General features: G+C 36.7%; 1 protein-coding gene across 1 annotated transcript in view; it reads right to left on the minus strand.

The window, feature by feature from the left end:
* Positions 1-4,054: 4,054 nt before the first annotated feature.
* The window catches only part of LOC117315279 (protein starmaker-like), a 78,015-nt gene continuing 61,480 nt past the window's right edge, over positions 4,055-20,589 (minus strand). Inside the window, exon 2 of the mRNA XM_033869427.1 lies at positions 4,055-5,046. Within this exon, the coding sequence (XP_033725318.1) occupies positions 4,055-5,046 (992 nt within the window). The remainder of the gene's footprint in view (positions 5,047-20,589) is intronic.

A 20,589-nucleotide genomic window follows, 5' to 3' on the forward strand; every position in this document is an offset into this window, starting at 1 on the left:
TTGAGACTCGTCTGTGTTGTTATGGACATCATACATCTGTTTCGTCCATCAAGGACTCATCAAGGATTCTAGGGACCTCATACAATTGTTGCGTTCTTCTAGGACTCCTCAGTGATACCAAGATTCTGAATAGACCATATCAGGCGATCAGAAAACGTCAAAATATGAATGAGTACATGGAAAAGTCAATACATTTCATAACAGTTAATGTTAAATTTCATAAAAACGCTTAACTCATTTTGTTATGAGATGCAAAACGAAAGTAGCAGGCCTGCGTATTTGAATTTCATCCTTAAAACAGCTTTTTAGGATTTTATTTTATAATTATAATGTCTTTAATCGTAGAAATAAAGCGTTATCCTAACCCTGACTAGTGGAATATTGCATATATTGGCATGCAATGAATTCAATGTCTAAGTTACAGGCAGCAATAGAATTTTGAAACAAATAAGCATATTTCACATTTTGAAATATCTTGGAACCTCGAGCATTATTTTCATTGCGTGCACTCCCTCCACCGATTGTAATGTATATCAACATTATAACTGCCTGTAACATGGACGCGCTAACACTGGTATCAATACTGACAATAAATGTGTATAATCATCACATACGAAATCTGAGATCAAAAAGATAGGGGTATTCAAGTTTACCGACATATTATATTGTGTTGCATATCTCTAATTAAAATCAATTAATGGAAAGATTAATTAGAATTTCAGCGTCGCAGACATGATCACTTGTACGACCGATATCTCAATGTCAAATACCGGCGCTATATATATTTTTTTTTTTGTTGTTTTTTTGTGTGTGTGTGTGTGTGTTTGTGTGTAAGTTAAAGATCGTTTTAAAATTTAATATTTAAATTTCAAAACGGGAAGCTTAAGCTTTTGGTGTATGGTAATAGCTTAGAGCATGTAGCTTTTAGTATTTTCTCAAATATACCACAGCCTTTTTCCTGTCTTCTATAAATAAAATATACATTGTACACTAGATTCACCGCCGATTACTATTTTTCATTTCTCCTTCCTACAATATATAGGACGGCTTTGTGTTTTTTAACAATGTATAGTTTAAGAATATACTAAACCTAACGTCAAAATGTTACGCGTATAACATCCGTTTTGACTTGAGTAGAGATCTGATAAATCTAATAATATTACTCGGTACACTTCACTCAAGCCAGCCCAATATCGCCGACGTTCCTAGCGTATGCTGCCGCTCCCTGGAAAGTCTTGTCTCCTGAATACGTCTTGTGGGGTAAACTCTAGACTGAATTGATATGTTAAAAGATTGCTTTGTAATTTAATGAGGGATCCGACAAACCGTCTCTGTACTGGAAACTAGGGAAACCCTCGTGTGAAATGTATCATTGATATTGGCGCTGGTCTCCTATCTGGGACTGTTACGATCAATTTCGGTAGTACAAGGAATGAAATGAATGGAGTATGTCAAGTTAGATACAGCGATCTACTTTGACTTTTATTTAAATGATATCTTGCACAATTTGTTTTGAATGCAATATTAAACCTACACAGCCACTTGTGTTACACAATGCAAAATGGTGTCCGTTTTCCACATCTAAGATACGGCATTTCATCATTCAAAGCTCTTTACTGTTTTAGAAGACCCTTTTAGAAATTCTCTACATCACAAATATCAGTTAATACCATAAACAAGTTTACTAGGTAATAATTAATAGAACTCATGTCCTCCCTACCCCTTATTTCTGATGTTTTTTGTTGTTTTTTTTCCGTATTTCTGATATGATTTTTTTTGTTTTTGTTTTTTTGTCGTCGTTTATATTAAGACTGGCTGTAGCTGTATACTCCGTGAGAACAAACCAACTTGGATACATGTCTTGTCATTTCAGTGTGGTATTGTGCTTAATTTTGGCTCAATATTGCAAAGATTCCATCTTCATACGATCTTTTATGATTTACCAAATTCTCCAAAAACAAATACACTCAAGTCACTCCTGGATATCGCACACAGCGGAGGCGTCCTTAAATTACCATAGCTTTGATAGGACGTTAAACAACACAAAAACAAACCATACCCAAACAGAAAAGGCCGTCCGTATTACACCAGCTATTCATAGGACGTTAAACAACACAAAACCAAACCATACCCGAACAGAAAAGGCCGCCCGTATTACACCAAAGCTGATCATAGGATGTTAAACAATACAACCCAAACCATACCCAAACAGAACAGGCCGCCCGTATTACACCAAAGCTGTTCATAGGACGTTAACACAATACAAAACCAGACCATTCCAAAAACAGAAAAGGCCGCCCGTATTACACCAAAGCTGATCATAGGACGTTAACACAATACAACCCAAACAATACCCAAACAGAAAAGGCCGCCCGTATTACACCAAAGCTGATCATAGGATGTTAAAACAATACAAAACCAGACCATTCCAAAAACAGAAAAGGCCGTCCGTATTACACCAGCTATTCATAGGACGTTAACACAACACAACCCAAACCATACCCAAACAGAAAAGGCCGCCCGTATTACACCAAAGCTGATCATAGGATGTTAAAACAATACAATACCAAACCATACCCAAACATAAAAGGCCGTCCGTATTATACCAGCTATTCATAGGACGTTAATACAATACCAAACCAGACCATACCCAAACAGAAAAGGCCCTCCGTATTGCACCATAGCTGTTCATTGGACGTTGAAATAATACAAAGCACAGACAATGAAGATCTTCCTTTTATGACTATAGCTGTTGATATGGCTCTAAAAAAATACCAAACTCTAAATTATCATGATTTAAAAGTCGAAAGATAAATCCGTCTTGCTGTTTTCATCCCTCGGATCCGATAGGTGACATTAATTTTTGTTCGTCTTCCGCCAACGAGACCTTAAGACTGACATTACACAGCTAGGTCTTACACGACTTTCTATGTAATTGAATTAAACAGCATTACAGTCGTAATGACCGATGGAGCATATCAATCAAATACCGCAAAATTTAATTAAATTCTTGCCAATGAACAAGAAAAAATACTAATTAATTAAATGCGCTTTTTTAATTCCAAAAGGATAACTGATGGTATTTTTGTTAACGATCGTTATTTTGAAGCAATTGCTGTTTACTGTTTGGAAACCGACATGTCATTCTAAATTATGCAGTCCTTGATAATGTTTTTTTAACACAATTATTTCTATTTTTGGCCTAATTAATTCGTTTTTGTCCTCCCTGCACACTTGAACACGCATAGCTTATGTATATCTAACTATCACAATCATTACGTGGATAGTTATGTACAGGGGACATCAGAGAGACCTATAATAAGACCCGCTGTATCCAGCTGCATGTTTAACGTAAAAGGCGACTACTAAAAGTTGGTCCCCTAAAGTATCAGGGATTGCCATCAATATCTGCAATTTAGGAGATTTCACAGATTCGGTGTTCTGTCATTTCTTTCCTCATTGTTCTGTCTCTTTGTTTTGTTTTCTTGTCTCCTTGACATACCTCCTAATATAACAATGGCTGTTGCGTTACATGCCTAAAACAATAATTGAACTGACGATAACTACTTGATAATACATCAAACCAATGGAATAAACGAGATATGATAGTTTACATCAATGCCGGTAGGGGTAAAAAGTATAGGACAAGAAGGTTTGGTGTATTATTGTTAAAGGTCCTATCAACAGCTACTGTAATTTTCTCACTAACAATTACTCTCCCGTGATGTTGGACGTTGCCAAAACCTTGACATGTGACTTGAAGAACCGGTTGTACGACATCTCGTGCCGTGTAATTTGTATAAATTTCAACATTCCTTATAGTGTTACTGAACGTAACATAATACACTATGGACCCCGAGTCATCAGCCATTACAAGGAATTTGCAATTCTACGTTTTAACGAGTTAAATAAGTTATAAACCCGTATTACGTTCACCTCACGTCGTGTCGGGTTTAAACCGCTTGGGAGATTAATGAGTTAAGTGGATTGTGTGAAAAACGATGTGTTGGAATTACTGTCGGAAAAATGGTGTTCTGGTGTCATCACTGTCAGTCTAGTTAGCCTCCAGTGTTTCGGTGTCGTCACTGTCAGTATAGTTAGCCTCCAGTGTTTCGGTGTCGTCACTGTCAGTATAGTTAGCCTCCAGTGTTTCGGTGTCGTCACTGTCAGTATAGTTAGCCTCCAGTGTTTCAGTGTCGTCACTGTCAGTATAGTTAGCCTCCAGTGTTTCAGTGTCGTCACTGTCAGTATATTTAGCCTCCAGTGTTTCAGTGTCGTCACTGTCAGTATAGTTAGCCTCCAGTGTTTCAGTGTCGTCACTGTCAGTATAGTTAGCCTCCAGTGTTTCAGTGTCGTCACTGTCAGTATAGTTAGCCTCCAGTGTTTCAGTGTCGTCACTGTCAGTATAGTTAGCCTCCAGTGTTTCAGTGCCGTCACTGTCAGTATACTTAGCATCCAGTGTTTCAGTGCCGTCACTGTCAGTATAGTTAGCCTCCAGTGTTTCTGTGTCGTCACTGTCAGTATAGTTAGCCTCCAGTGTTTCAGTGTCGTCACTGTCAGTATAGTTAGCCTCCAGTGTTTCAGTGTCGTCACTGTCAGTATACTTAGCCTCCAGTGTTTCGGTGTCATCACTGTCAGTATAGTTAGCCTCCAGTGTTTCGGTGTCGTCACTGTCACTATAGTTAGCCTCCAGTGTTTCAGTGTCGTCACTGTCAGTATAGTTAGCCTCGAGTGTTTCGGTATCGTCACTGTCAGTATAGTTAGCCTCCAGTGTTTCAGTGTCGTCACTGTCAGTATAGTTAGCCTCCAGTGTTTCGGTGTCGTCACTGTCAGTATAGTTAGCCTCCAGTGTTTCGGTGTCGTCACTGTCAGTATAGTTAGCCTCCAGTGTTTCAGTGTCGTCACTGTCAGTATAGTTAGCCTCCAGTGTTTCAGTGTCGTCACTGTCAGTATAGTTAGCCTCCAGTGTTTCAGTGTCATCACTGTCATTATAGCTAGCCTCCAGTGTTTCGGTGGGAGAAGTTTTGTTAGGTCGGTTCCTATTTACTATACACAAGAACGATTTTAATTACAAATATCTTCAGCTTGAGAAAAGATAGAGTTCGTCATTCTTCCTCAATTGAACTGTCTTTGTTTCTGATGCTGTCTAGACTGTATGACAATAAAGGGATATTCCGTTGTCAGAATGGATCAACAGTACAGGCTTCTTTGTTGTCACATTCCTACGTTTTAATATGTCAGTAATATCTTCGCCTTGTGGATGATAAAGATGATGATGATGATGATGATGATGATGATGTAGATGTATCTGGATGATGATGATGATGAGGATGATGAGGATGATGATGAGGATAATGATGATAGGATTATGATAATGTAGAAGATGCATATCTTGATGATGATGATGATGATGATGATGATGAGAAGATGCATATCTTGATGATGATGATGATGATGATGATGATGATGATGATTATATACTTTAATTATGATGCTGAAGATGATGATTATCATACATGGATGATGATGAAATCAGGTGATATTTTGATTTTATACATAATGCTGATGGTGTGTATGTGTGTGTGTGTGAGAGGTCGTATGTATTTTTTGTTTATATGCAAAAAAATGGTGAAAAATAAAAAAAAATTACAAAAAAAAGTATATCTTCGCCACCTTAGATTTACCCTAACCCTGATTCTAACCATTACACAGTCGGAACTATTCAAACCTTTGTTTCAGGCAAACAACCAATCTCATTAACGCAATTTACTTATTAAAAACTCATTGATAATATCTTACAATTAAAGATTATATAATGCTTTCCCGGTCGGCTAGGGGGCAGAACGGTACTGTTCTCGGGGTTCCACAGAGGGCAGTATGTTCATACTATCTGTGCCCGACAGAGGACAGTATATTATTGCTGTTTGGGTCCGACAGGGGCTGAACAATAGTTTTCTCAGTGCCCGATAGAGGGCAGTAATGTACTGGGTTCTGCGCCCTACAGAGGACAGTACGGTTGATAATTGTGTGACAAAATACCAAGCTCCATCCGTTAGCGATGCAGAAGAGTTGTAATGTTTTCATTACAAATCGTTGACGATGAAACACGAGCTCCCCGTGTTGATTATTTGCTTTAGGGACACAAGCACTGAGAGGTATGCTGTTTGTCTAGTATTGGTGTGGATATGAATCACATGTCACTGTTCAATCGTTCTGTTAAAGACATCATGACTATTTTCTGAAAACCTGACAAGCTTAACTAAATAGTTTATGTATATCATTTTCAAGACTGTCATGTTATGTAAAAATCACAAAGTTTATATATTTCACAATAATAAAATCAGTAAAATGCATTGAGTTTAGTCAGACTAACTCTCCACATATGTGATGTTTCATGCTATTTTATCAAAACTATCTGTCCTTCAAATGTGTTTCTGGAAGATCAATAAGTTATTGTTAAAGTCGATCCAATCCATTAGTACCGCGGTTCCAATTGATATATCGGTCAAGGTTAAGGTAAGAGAATTCTACAAAATACACATGTAATAAAACCTGGAATTGAGTAACGTTTACAGTAATGAATATTGACCTGATTCATACAGTGGTGTCTTCTCCTGTTACGGTGCTAGAGGTTAGAAGCGGGAAAACCAGTGGATACAAATCCGTCCTTTCGTAATAGAGTTATCAACATGAGGAATTAGGTCATGTTCCCAAAAATTGATGACGTTACGTATACTCTCACCTACAAATGACGTAACCACCAATACTGTACCTGCTGACAAGAGCAGATAACTTAAACTCTGCATTACGAAAAGAATATTAAGATATTAAATGAGGGGTATTTGTACAGTCTAATATTACTGGACAAGATGAAGATTTTGATTCGTTAATGTAGTGGTAAATGCAAAATGCAGACATGCAGTTAAAAACGAAACGAAACAAAGTTTAGATTGAATGCAAGCTGAATAAGTGGATGTACTTTTTCAAATGACTCATCAATAAAATGATATTCCTGATTTAAATGAAGTCTTATTATCACCAAAAATGATTCCAACTGATATGATTTTGTTATCCGTGCTGAAACCCATTAGTTTCTTGATTTATTTAAGCAGCAGTTTTACATTATAACCACCAGCATTAAAACTATGACATTTATCTTTTTTAAAGATTTTCTTGTTTAGTTATATTTTCAACGTAGAATAAGGCCTGTAGGATTTAATAAAAAAAACATGTCACTCACATACATTGTATTAAGGTAAAAACAATGGGTATACGGTATACAATTGGAGAGGGATACAAAGCTGTTTTATACAAGAAACCCATAACTTCTATCGGTGATCATATAAATGTCTTCTATAAAGCACTGAGGTTTGTTTTATTTTCAACAACATTATGACCGCACAACGACGACCTATATATAACGAAAGGTTACCCAAGGTTGGTGTTGACAATGCCACCTTTTCTCCCTTGTAAACCATCTGTATTCGAAAAAACAAGGTCAAATAAAGACAGTTTAATGTAAAACAGGTGCTGCCGATAATGTTATTAAATGGGACAGTGAGTGTTGTTTAATCGTAAAAGCTGCCAAGTCTGTATATCAAACTCAAACCCTTCTGGGTTTTGTATTTAGTGAATGGCACTGCCAAAACATGTTTTTTTGGGAATGACTATATTCCCGCTCATTGAACGTTGACATAACGACATTCTGATGACTCACAGTTCCGCTGTTTTGAAGATGTCGATGTAGTGTAATATTTCAACAGCTTTTAGCGTTACTACTTAAAGTCATCCATTATTCGCCACGTAAAGTGGACCAGAACGACGGCTGGATAACGTTACAACCTAACATGGGAACTACATGATTCAGGAGTGTACATCAAAAAATACCAATTTTAATACGCAGTTAGTAAAAACAAATACTGTATAATGAATTAAAACGTGGACTATATTTGTGAGGTGTCCTTTGGTGAAGGCAATACATGAGTCCAAATTGTTAAAATGTAGGAAGAAAGCTGTCAATCAAAATGGACCTAAATACACTTAAGTTGAGGAGGAGCATGAACTTTATTATTATTTCATTTTATATTCAAACTTAGGCCGAGATAAGGCCAGAAGTCGAATCTAAACTATTTGTTACACAATAAGATTTGCTACACAATGAAGTAAGCAAAATAATGGTGTTTGCTAAACAGTAATGTTTGCTGCATAATCAAGTTTGTTACATAAAGATATTATTGCAACACAGTTTCCTACACAATAACGTTTGCTAGACAATGATGTTTTACTACACAGGGATTATTGCCACACAATAATGCTTTCTACAGAATAAAATTTGCTATGCATAAATGTTTGTCACAGAAATATGTTTTGCTACATAATAAAGTTTGCTAGACAATGATATTTGCTGCATAATAACGTTTGCTAGACAATGATGTTTGCTACACAATAATGTTTGCTAGCCAATGATGTTTTGCTACACAGGGATTATTGCCACACATTAATGTTTTCTACAAAATAAAGTTTTCTACACAATAACATTTGCTATACATAAATGCTTGCCACAGAAAAATGTTTTGCTATACAAAACAGTTTGCTAGACAATGATGTTTGCTACACGTGGTGGAAACGCTTATGTGCATGACTACCAGGTCATCATGATTCCATTTGAAAGTCTTGTATATCGGTTATATATGTAAAAGGCGACTGTTTCATTGCGAGAGTTGCTGAACAAGTATTCGTACATATATGCCAGACCCTGAGTTCAGCCTTTTTTGTGGTTTGTTGTCAATACAGCCAAGGTCATATAACGACAATATCCCCTAACGACAGACTCGAGCGTCGAGTATTTCTATGACTAGAAGCTGATGTGAACTCCCCAATGTAAAGAATGAAATGTAGTAAGGGACGATAACTCGTTATCGTTCCTTACGGAACGTAATGATAGTATGAGCTAATTCGCCTATTTTGCCGGCTATTGTAGCGATTTGGGAGCGGAAAAAATGGCACATACAATTTTGATGGTCTTTTGAACCATTGTAAAACTCGGCTCGATCTAGGTCTGGATGTATTTGGTATCCCTGTGGAAATTCGTATTTATGAGATATTTTGGGTCAAACATGCCAAAATCGTCACTTTGACCGGTAGCTTCTGTTTAACCGGTCCTTAAAAATCAGCGTTTCAATCCAAAAATCTAAAACTCCAAACATAACAAGAAGAGATAGTTCTGAAGAAAAGCGTATCTTTAGTTTTTCTATATCTTTCATAGAACGGCCACAATAGGGTTTTGAAAAAGGGTCGTATTTTATCGAGAGGTGGCGGATGGTACGTCACCAGTCACCTAAATATCCAATCAGTAGGCCCGGATGCATTCACCTTCCTATTAATTCTTCTGCCCAAACGGGAAAAAACCCACAATCTATTTTTTGATTTGGTGCTGTGGTCCCTAGAAGCCCTGATTTTGACATCATAATGATATACATGACATTTGTTTTTATCTTTGATCGTATATGTAATTATTTATCGATTAGAATACCGCGAGTACATCTGTTACTAAGATGAACTTAGGGTTGATTGTTTGGTTGTTTTATCACCACGTGTATATATATTGCAATCAGGATCGTTTTGAGGCTGGGTCTCCTTATAGTAGTGGGTGACTACCTCACTGAACAACAACACACGAGAGACCCTAACGTATGCTTGCATAGATGCCAATTGATGTCTCATAATCAATTAATGTGTCATATTCCAGAAAACTGAAGAATTATGAAAATTATTACAGTGGTAACCCTCAAACCTTCAATTTCCTCGCGCCAGTATTAATATTTAAACGTATTTGAAAGTTTTAAATGTCGCGCGAATAAATTAAGTGCAAGTGAGAAAATTAAGTGAAAGTGAGGAAATTAAGAGCAAGTGAAGGTATTTATGCTAAAGGAAAGGAAATAAAGGTTTTTGGGGCTACCAGTGTTATAAGATAACCAATAATCTATTAAGTGCTCAACTTAAAAAAAAAATTGACACAAATGTTCTTCAATGTCATGGGGTTTGCAACTGATATTTTATTTTCCAATCGGTCAGCCAAGATGGCCGCCACAGACTTATTTGCCTGACTGGTGAAAATTTAGATATTGTTTGATTTCGATTACCATTGGTATATGGTATATATTGGTATCAGGGGACTGCGAATTCCATTGCATGGGTATCATTGCCATATCAAGGCTTCTGATTTGTCGAAGTTTAGACAATGGATTTGGATGCAAAATGGTACATTTTTGTAAATAGGGGAATTCGAATTCAGCCACATGGGATTCATTGCCATAGCAACCATATTGAGGAATGCAATCGGTCAAATTTTAGATGCAAATTCAACCTCACGGATTTTCTTGCCATATAACCACGCTGATGCTTCTTATTGGTCGAAATATTGACATTGAACGATTTGATGTAAACCAGGACTCGTGCATGGAACCTCTGAACTCAAGACGGACATTTCTGTATCACCCTCAGCATTTATTTTTTTCTGTCTTTCGTGCTCATCCAGAGTTATCTTCCCTAACTACACTTCATTCTTTCTGTGACACTCCTTTAGGTGTCACCCCACTAGTAAGAACAGCGAATACAGAGACGGCACCAGTTCTGTAAATCCCCTATACGGCTTCGTTACATGTCAATATCTTGATTTTTCAAGCCTGTCTAGAATTTAATATAGGCTTTTCTGATGTTTGAGGACATTTCAAATCAAACACAACAACAATTCGGTGTCGATGTAATTTATGACCCCCTTATTTATTGATACCTTGATGTGGATGTTTCCCTGTTTCGTATGATTGTACCCCTTTTTTAATTATTATGTTATGACGTTGTTTGCATCTCGGTGCAGTTTGATTTATTTAATTTTTTTCTGCATCAAACTCTATTTTGTATTGGCAGATACAAGTAGACTCTGTGTCCTCTTTAAATCCTTGTAGCTGAATGCCTTTAATTGCCAATGTGCCGTACAATGATAAAATAAAAATCATGATATTACAAGTATAATTACCTAGGTCTGCGAAGATAACATGTATTATGTTACCTATGATATCTGGCCAGATAGGACAGTGATATCTTTGATAAAGGACAGTCGTCTCGACGGATGCACGGTACATATCACTAATAACCCTTTCACCCCTTCTAACCATATTGGACTTAAAATGATGATTGTATAGAAGAGTCCACTTAAGTTTTTTAGGGTTGAAAGGGTTAAAGATATGATTGCTCAGCGAAACGTGTAAAATTCTTGAGAACCCGATACCATTTGAAACCAAGTCGTCCTCCCAGACACGTCATCAGCTGAACTTGATTAGCTTATAAGGTTTGCATACTTAAAATCGGTTACTATTTTCAGTAATATAAGTGCAACTGCTCTCGTGCGATTGACTTTAAAAGAAATTAGAACACACTCTACACATTTTGTATTAATGAAAAGAGAAGATATGAAAGTCTGCAGCCAAGTTCAACAGCTTTTAAAAACTGCGACATTCCGGATAAAATTTTGACGCCGGTCCAGGGATTATTTGCCTGCTTGATCAATATCACTTGAACGTTTGGAGTAGAAATCTTGGTTTTTATTTCGATGGATTGTCGTCGGCATATCACGTCACAAATCAATACGAAACCGTTCAGGAATGTTGGAAAAATAGCTTTCTGTAATCAGAATTTGTAACATCATCACTGAAAATCATTTAGTTTAATTTACATGATTTTACGATATCTTGGAAATCAGGTTTTCATTTTTTCTTTATTGTCTCATTAAGAATATGTTGACTGAATGTGTTAATGATTACATTGATACATAGCACGTGTGTATATACAATAATATAATATATAGTACTATCATTAACCAGTGAAACGCATGTGCAGGTGTAAAAAGCTGGCTAGTTTAATCAAATATAGATTTCTCTTAGAATAGACAATAATCGCACATACTTATTAACTTCTTAAGCATTTATGTTATTTTTTTTTTAGTTTCATCGGGGTATGAAACAAATTTTGTTTGCAAACTGTATGAATCCGCGTAGCGGATTCTTACAGAAGTTTGCGAACAAAATCTGTTTCATATCGCGATGAAACTAAAAAAAAATGACATCAACGCTTATAATTAATTTTTGAAAATGATTTTCTAATTTAAAACATGTTTTATGTACAATTTTATTTGTTTTAAATGGGATTCTTTTTCTCAAATCAATACGCAACGGCAATTGTCGTATTGTGACGTCACATTTTTCGCGCCATTCTCGGAATTTCTTTCACAGAAGAATGAAAAGAATATTTCGACCAAAAACATTTGAGTATTTACCATGAAAACAAAGAAAAATTAATCATAAAACAATGATTTAAAAATGTAAAAACATGGTTGTCTTAATATCACCAGAAACCATGTAAAAAGTTTGTCTCTATTTCAAAAATGAATTAACCAACAATACAGTTGTATATCTAACGTTTAAATGTGTAGTGCTACAGAGAGCAAGAAGTCACCCAAGGCCAACTATGGTAATAATTGATGTGTATGCACGAATTGCCACGTCCTTTTGGTGCCTTATATATGTCATAAATCCCTTTATCGGGTTCCATACCATCTCTTTATATATCGTTCTCATGCCATGTTAGTGTAGCCTAGTAGAATGTAGTCTCAGATTATAATCGATTGTTAAATGGTTCCATCATACCAACCATACTATGTGGTCCGTTTTATTGTCATATCCACAGAGGTTACTTTGTAAGGGAGCATTTGTCTTATAGTTTTGACAAAGGAAAAGTCTAATCAGGTTAGACATAGCCGTATTTGATGCATTGTCTATATAGAAGACGTCTGTGTGTTTGTGAACCTTCCCCTATCATGGTGTGACTGATATTAGGGCCTAAATCCTCTACAAAGCTAACACACAATCCTAACATTCCCCTTGGAATCATTTATTAGAAATACATACGTCAGCGGCATTTTGATTATCTGTTTGATAAAAGTATATAAAATAATGCATCATATTTTTATCGAATCTATAACGCATTTATCACATTGAATTGGCATTAAATGTTTCTTTCTTGTCTCTTACCAAGGTAACGTTACCCTAAAATAACTTCGGTGTATTGGGGACGTTCCTTAATGTCATCGATTAAACCACGATCAAAACATACAAAAATTGACCTGTCGGATGTCCAATAGTATTTTGGGTAACCGTTATATGTCCCTCCAAACCATCCACGCATTCGTAAAGTAAAATGTAGCCGACATCGCAGCAGTCTTTGTAGTGTCATACTACAATATACAAAATATCTTCAAAAACAGACAATAACTAAATTTTGACCAATCAAAAGCCTCGGTCTACTCTGGCTGACCGGTCAAAAATAGCAAAAGATACCCTTCGGCACGGCTTGTCATACACAAATCTCAATGTATCGATGAATTCCGCCCTATAGAAGGTTTCGAGGAAAGTGTCGGAAGCCTGGACGGCGGAAGAAAGTAAAAGAATTAGGAATAATGATACTAATATGAAACGGAGCAAAAACAATATGTCTCCAAACAATAAGCGGTGAACATAATTATCTTTTTCTTTTCTTCCCTCTTCCTTTCTTTCTGTTATTGTAGTTTTATTTCCGTTTTTCCCTATGTACCGATTGTGTCTTATTCATCTGTCGTTACAGACCCTGTTTTATTTGTTATTTAGACATGTATGAAGATGTTAACTTACTAGGAAAAAACTGAATTGTTTTCCATTAAGACTAAGATTTTTTCAGAAACTTGTGATTGTCACAGGATATTAAATTACAAACAAGCTAATTTTTTTAATTAAGACTAGAAACAGCTATTTTTTTCCACTTTGGCTATATTGCTGTGATATTACTAGCTGTATATACTTGATTTTTTGTATTATCATAAACTCGAACAATAAACGTTTACTCATATAGTTAATATCCCTTAGAATACTCATATGATATATTTTGCCTATTTATTTAGTCCATATTTTTCAGCACATAGAGTAGCCCTGGTAAATACTAGCCGCAAAATAATACCGCTCGAGTAAAGATATCTCTTTAGCTCAATCAGTCGACTGGGACTAGTAAGCCAGAGGTCCCGGGTTGGAAACCTAGCGGCGGCAGTGATTCAAATTTAATCAGTCATGCGCTATGTTACATTTGCGCCCATGTAGGGATTTGGTTTGTTTGTTTTTGTTTAACGTCCTATTAACAGCCAGGGTCATTTAAGGACGTGCCAGGTTTTGGAGGTGGAGGAAAGCCGGAGTACCCAGAGAAAAAACACCGGCCTATGGTCAGTACCTGGCAACTGCCCCACGTAGGTTTCGAACTCGCAACCCAGAGGTGGAGGGCTAGTGTTAAAGTGTCGGGCCACCTTAACCACTCGGCCACCGCGGCCCCCCATGTAGGACCATCTGAATCAGTGTGAGAAATGATTGGTTAATGTTCACGTATTCACATCTGAGACGGTAATGTATACCAATTATAAATATTCGTTAATTTGGGGTTTCAGTACTTCCTGTTATGACAGATTTCATAGTGATACGTGTTGCTTTATCGTTGTTTTATCACCGTGTTATCGTCAGTGTGACGTCAGTGTGACGTCAGCGTCTCTATTCCTAAATCATTTTATCCCAATGTATGCGATCTCTACTCAACTCAATTTCCTCATAACGAGCTTAAATCATGAAATAACTGTCTAAAAGTAAAAACCTTAACGCTGAAAATAATATCAATTTTAATTCTTTTGGAATTTTATTTAAATCAATAACAAAATATTAATTATCATATCAGATTTAACACCAAAAGACTTCGAGTACAAAAAACGTTTTTGAGTATGGGTTTCATGAAGACATGATTTAAACAAATGGACTTTCTAAATGAAGTAGCAGTTGATCACAGGATTTGTCTCATTATTCTAGTGCTGCCCTCTCTCGTCCTTGTTTAGGACGTGCCTGCGACGTATTAACTTAATTTGACACGGGATTGTCATACGTTTGATTTTATTTCTTGCGGACTTTTTTTCTCGACTAATAAATCTGAATAATTACACCTCTCGCTAGTTACAGAAAGAGATAACAAAGTTTTAAAAAGGCATCGTTAAATTTCTGGTAAAATGAATTTCATTCTAATAATCAACGCGGTTTAAGCCAAATATTATGCAAATGTTGGTTTCAATTCCCATCGCATCTAACACTTGATTTCCTAATGAAAAAACTGTCGAACAATTTGCGATTAATATGGTGCTCACATATCTGTTTCCATTACGTAGCCTTGGTGATCAATTTATAGTGCAATACAGAGGAAGAGCTCACCAGAGACCAGTATTTCCGGAACCTGGAATTGTACAACTGTGACAATCAAGAAGCGCTGAGATTCTACACACGGGCTTCAAATATAGCGGCGCCAGATTTATTGGGACGTAAATTGTACGGGAATTTAAACATAATTCAGCGCTACACTTTACTGCTATCTTCGTTTCATATTCTAGTTTAATCAATTTTCGATCAATTTCGTTCGAATTTTTAACTTTTGTATTTCTGCTAAAGGGTCTTGTGCATTTTGTTTGTTATCGATTTTTCCGTGATAAGATGATCGGAGTACCCATTTAATTATGATTGCGTTTTTTTATAACATCTCGATGACTAGTTTGTCTATTGTGATTTGTAGAAGTCGATGACTTTGCAATTATCTTTTCATTTTCAAGAACGGTGAACATTATCATCATTCCTAGTTTACCCTTCGAAGCTTTGACATCCTTTTTTACTTTATCAGCCGAAAACTGTGCCATCATGTTTAAAAGCGTGGGATCTTGCCATCATTATCATCATCATCCTTTTTTTTATAAGTCGAAAACCATGCCATCTTTTTTTATTTGTAAAAGCGGGGAACCTTGCCATCATTTTTCATTTCATTAGTCGCAGAAATTGTCATCATTCTTTTATTGTCGGCGGGGGAGACATTGCCAACCTTTTCATTTTAGCATTCGATACTTTTGAATATCTATCCACGAGATGGATGGTATGCTGTTTACTGTTTTTATTCACAAGCAAAGGTCGGTGATGTAGTTGGGGCGGACGCCACACAGGATGCCCATCCGTCTATTGAGGTTATCTTGTCTAATATAGGCCAACATACTGCCTTAGACGAAATGCTGTGCGAGTAGTATCAGAGGTTAGAAAAGGGGGTCTGAACTATTTCGTCCATAGTTTGAACAAATGTTAACATAATATTACTCAAACAACGTCATTTAACAGCGAAAACACCCCAAAAATGTTTAGATTTTATTTGTGTTGTATAAACGGAAATCATGGAATCTGATGATTTGGGTAAAACAGGGTAACTAATTAATTCTAGCGCCCGATGACTTTATATGATTCTAAAAGGTCAGAGGACATAATATAACACCTGCCTCAGATGGGCGAAAACCCAGCAAAAGGTTAGAGGACAGAAACCAAAATCTTCCTCACATGGGCGGACCCTTCAAGTAGAGGCTGGGGGACAGAAACCAATACCTTCTTTACAGGGGCGATAACTCAAGTAGGGACCAGGGACAGAAACCAAAATCTACCTCACAGGGGCGTTAACTCAAGACGAGGCCGGGTACAGAAAGCAAAACCTTCCTAACACGGGCGATAACTCAAGTAGGGACCAGGGGACAGAAACCAAAATCTACCTCAAAGGGGCGTTAACTCAAGAAGAGGCCGGGGACCGAAACCAAAACCTTCCTAACACGGGCGATAACTCAAGTAGAGGTCAGGGGACAAAAACTAAAACCTTCCTCAAAGGGGCGATAACTCAAGTAGAGGCCAAGGGACAGAAACCAAAATCTTTCTCTGCACTTTGACATTTATGGTGAAAAAACCATTGGTTTTAGGGAAACATTCTGCTAAAACAAAATATCCGAGTGTTTCTGAGGGAACACTGGAATTAATTGTGTCGCTGTGATATCTTAATTCTAAAGCAAGGTTACGATATTGACAGGCTGATGGTTATAAACCTCTAACTGTCTATATTGTGATTGGAACCAAACAACTTTATTCCCCCTGTGATTTTAGATTCGAGAATTAATTACAGTTACAAAAAATATCAATTAAGTAAAAAAAGGAATCAATTCTAATGCATATCTGCCAATGAATGTGGTGTCGCAAACTTCACGCGACGGTAATGAATATTTAATCGATGGATTCCTAATTTAGTTTGATAAATAAAAATCTTTAATTTGGAAATAAATTGTGTTGCTTAATGAGGCTTATTTATATGGATGCATTGTGTATAAGACGAAATGTGTAAAAAAAAAATAGAGGAAATTGCCCCAACGTCATCAATAAATGCATGCGGGGTGTTGGAATGATGAGAAACCTTGTCGATTATTGCCTTCGTTCAATCTTTACATTGCACGATTTATATGGCTTCTCATGTGGTTGATTCCTAGTTGATTCCTAGTTCTAATTTGACGTGTGATAAACAGCCGAGCGCTGACAGTATAATGTGATAGGTTGGGGTGGCGTGATAATATGTAAGTCAGTGCGACAGGGTATGACATTTCATTATGATGACACTATAACTGTATATCAAAGGTCCAATAACCAATGCAGAATATATACAGTGCTTCTGGTTTATGGCGAAGTCTTTTGATAAGCACTACTACGCCTGCTGTCAGTAGTATGGGCATTGTTACATTTCGGAGTGATGACACTTTAAATGTTAATGTCAGTAGCCTCATTCTTGAAAGTTGTCTTTAAATATCCAAATACTTTTATATGACGTAAAACCGTTCCGTACTAACCTACCAAGTCTGTTGAAACCCGTTTTCATGTACCATGTGATCCTTGGTGCTAGAACGTTTGTATCGTACTAACACGGAGATCGTGGCATCGGCAACATCAGTCCGATATCGAATCAATTACGACATGTTAATGGACTTGCAATGCATATCTACAACTTGATTATTAACTATGGGAACTTATCACACATCTTCGTTAGTGTTCTTAAAATGTCAGAACTGTCCTCATATGACCCTTGCTGTTGCGAAAACGTTGAAACCAAACCCCCCACAAAAAAATAAAAAACAAAAAACAAAAACAAAAAGCAGAAGGAGAAATTGACGACAGCTCTTGATGTGAGTGTTTTAAAGCATATTTTGCCAAAATCTGATTACTCAAAGTGTAGTTAACGGAACGGGAGCGTAGATCAAAATTTGATTTGAATTACATTGATTTTACCATTAAATTAATTTTAAATGCGAAATACTGTTTCTAAATAACAACGCCATAATAATGATGCGCTTTCCTATCATTGTACTATCATATCATGCCACAGTCCACTCTACCGATACAGAGGCTGTTTCGTACTCTATCTGCCGTGATCGTATGATTACAACGTCTTAATTTGGTTATGTATAAATTTAATTCAAGACCAGCAGTAGGTGGCTTCAGCGTGTTGTCAAAAACAAGTTTTACGCCATACTGGGAAACTAACTTACGACACGAATGTGTGAATTATAGTTCTCTAGAAATGACTCACTCAGCGTGATTATACGTAAAACCCCTTAAGCATTTCTATTTCCGTGTTTCTAGGAATTTTAACGATAATTCTCGCTACGTTCCTCATTATCCTGTCAATCATATACATGTTTTGTACAGACTGACGTTAATTAGTTTACATCCCTGCCAGTTCCAATATTTTGTATAATTAGCATATATGATGGTTATTTGTGCACCGTGTAAAATCTTACACCTACTGGTTCGATGGAAAAAAAAATATAGATAAATAAATAAATAGATAGATAAAATACCTCTTCGGGAAAATCTTTTAATGCTACCTCACTGAAGCATACTGTTGAAATTACCAAGCGGGACACAACATCCGGGTACATTATACTGACAACGTGCGTACCAGTCATCATATTCAAAAATAATGAGCACTAAGCACTGATCTGCTAGGAAATGAAACCTTTAATACATGCCCTACTACATTTAAAGTGTCAATTCATATATCTATTTTCAAACTTAGATGACCTTAGCTGTTTATTTAAGGGTTAACTATAATATTTTTTTTACGTCATTGAGCAATAACACAAAAAAACTGAGGTGTACTCTGAATAAACCGCGAAGCGGTTTATGAAAAGAGTACACCCCAGTTTTTTGTGTTATTGCTCAATACACATGTATTTGATTATTTTACCATAGATAACTATCCGACTATACAAAGGGGCCGCGGTGGCCGTGGCCGAGTGGTTAAGGTGTCCCGACACTTTATCACTAGCCCTCCACCTCTGGGTTGCGAGTTCGAAACCTACGTGGGGCACAGGTGCTTGCATAGGAAATATGACTTTCATTTTTTTTTGATATAACAGTGGTATGTGTAATCTGTTAAGCTGAAGGTTGGGAACAACGCCACGAGCGAGAGTTTCATTGACGAAACTTTTCAATGAAGGATTAACATCAATTATTTTTCTGTTATACAGTCATAACAGAAAAAACTGGAGTGTACTCTAAATAAACCGCGAAGCGGTTTATGAAAAGAGTACACCCCAGTTTTTTGTGTTATGACTGTATAACAGAAAAAATAATACGCAACGTCATCAGCCAATCAAAAATGACGTTACATTTCGCAACGTCAAAAGTTTTGTTATGGAGGTATAACAAATTTATTTCAGCCAATGAAATGCGTGTTTCATACAAAATTAAATTATATAATCGTAAATTAGACGAAACTCTTCAGCGAGCCGTTTTCCGGACAAAATGCATGCGGAGATGACTCCGAAATGTGTACCCGACGACTGACGATTATATAATCGCATAACCTTTCAACTTCTCATGTAAATGAAGAATCTGGACAGGCTGAGGGAGCCGTTTGAAAAATGGCGTTCAGAGCGAGGAAGTCGGCGATGTTTTGACGGATTATTGTGTTTTGGATGTAACAATTCGTATTGAGTGACACCGTAGGTTAAAGAAGAATGTTTCCTGATGACGGTGGCATATAGTGTGCACCGTGTCAGTTTGAATAAATGTGTTTTTTAGTCGATTGAAGCGAGATGGGGTGCCGTTTCGCTCGTGGCTTAGTTTCCAACCTTCAGCTTAACAGATTACACATACCACTGTCATATCAAAAAAAAATAATTGAAAGTCATATTTCCTATGCAAGCGCCTGTGACGTGGGGCAGTTGCCAGGTACTGACTGTAGGCCGGTGGTTTTTCTCCGGGTACTCCGGCTTTCCTCCACCTCCAAAACCTGGCACGTCCTTAAATGACCCTGTCTGTTAATAGGACGTTAAACAAACCAAACCAAACAAACCAAACTGACTATACATCCTATCAGATCATAATTATATCATAACTGATTATAGATATGCTCTGATCATGTATAGTATCTGATCATGTATATTATCTGATCATGTATATTATCTGATCATGTATCTAACTACAGATCTTTTTGCACCATGGATATCATCTGACCGAAGAGATTATTTGACCATATACCTTATCTGACCATATACATGTCATTTGACCATATATACTATCTGACCATATATATTATCTGACTAAAGATCTCATTTGAACATATATAGTATATGTCCAT

This window comes from Pecten maximus, chromosome 17 (genome assembly GCF_902652985.1).
Source record: "Pecten maximus chromosome 17, xPecMax1.1, whole genome shotgun sequence".
NCBI classification, from domain to species: Eukaryota; Metazoa; Mollusca; class Bivalvia; order Pectinida; family Pectinidae; genus Pecten; species Pecten maximus.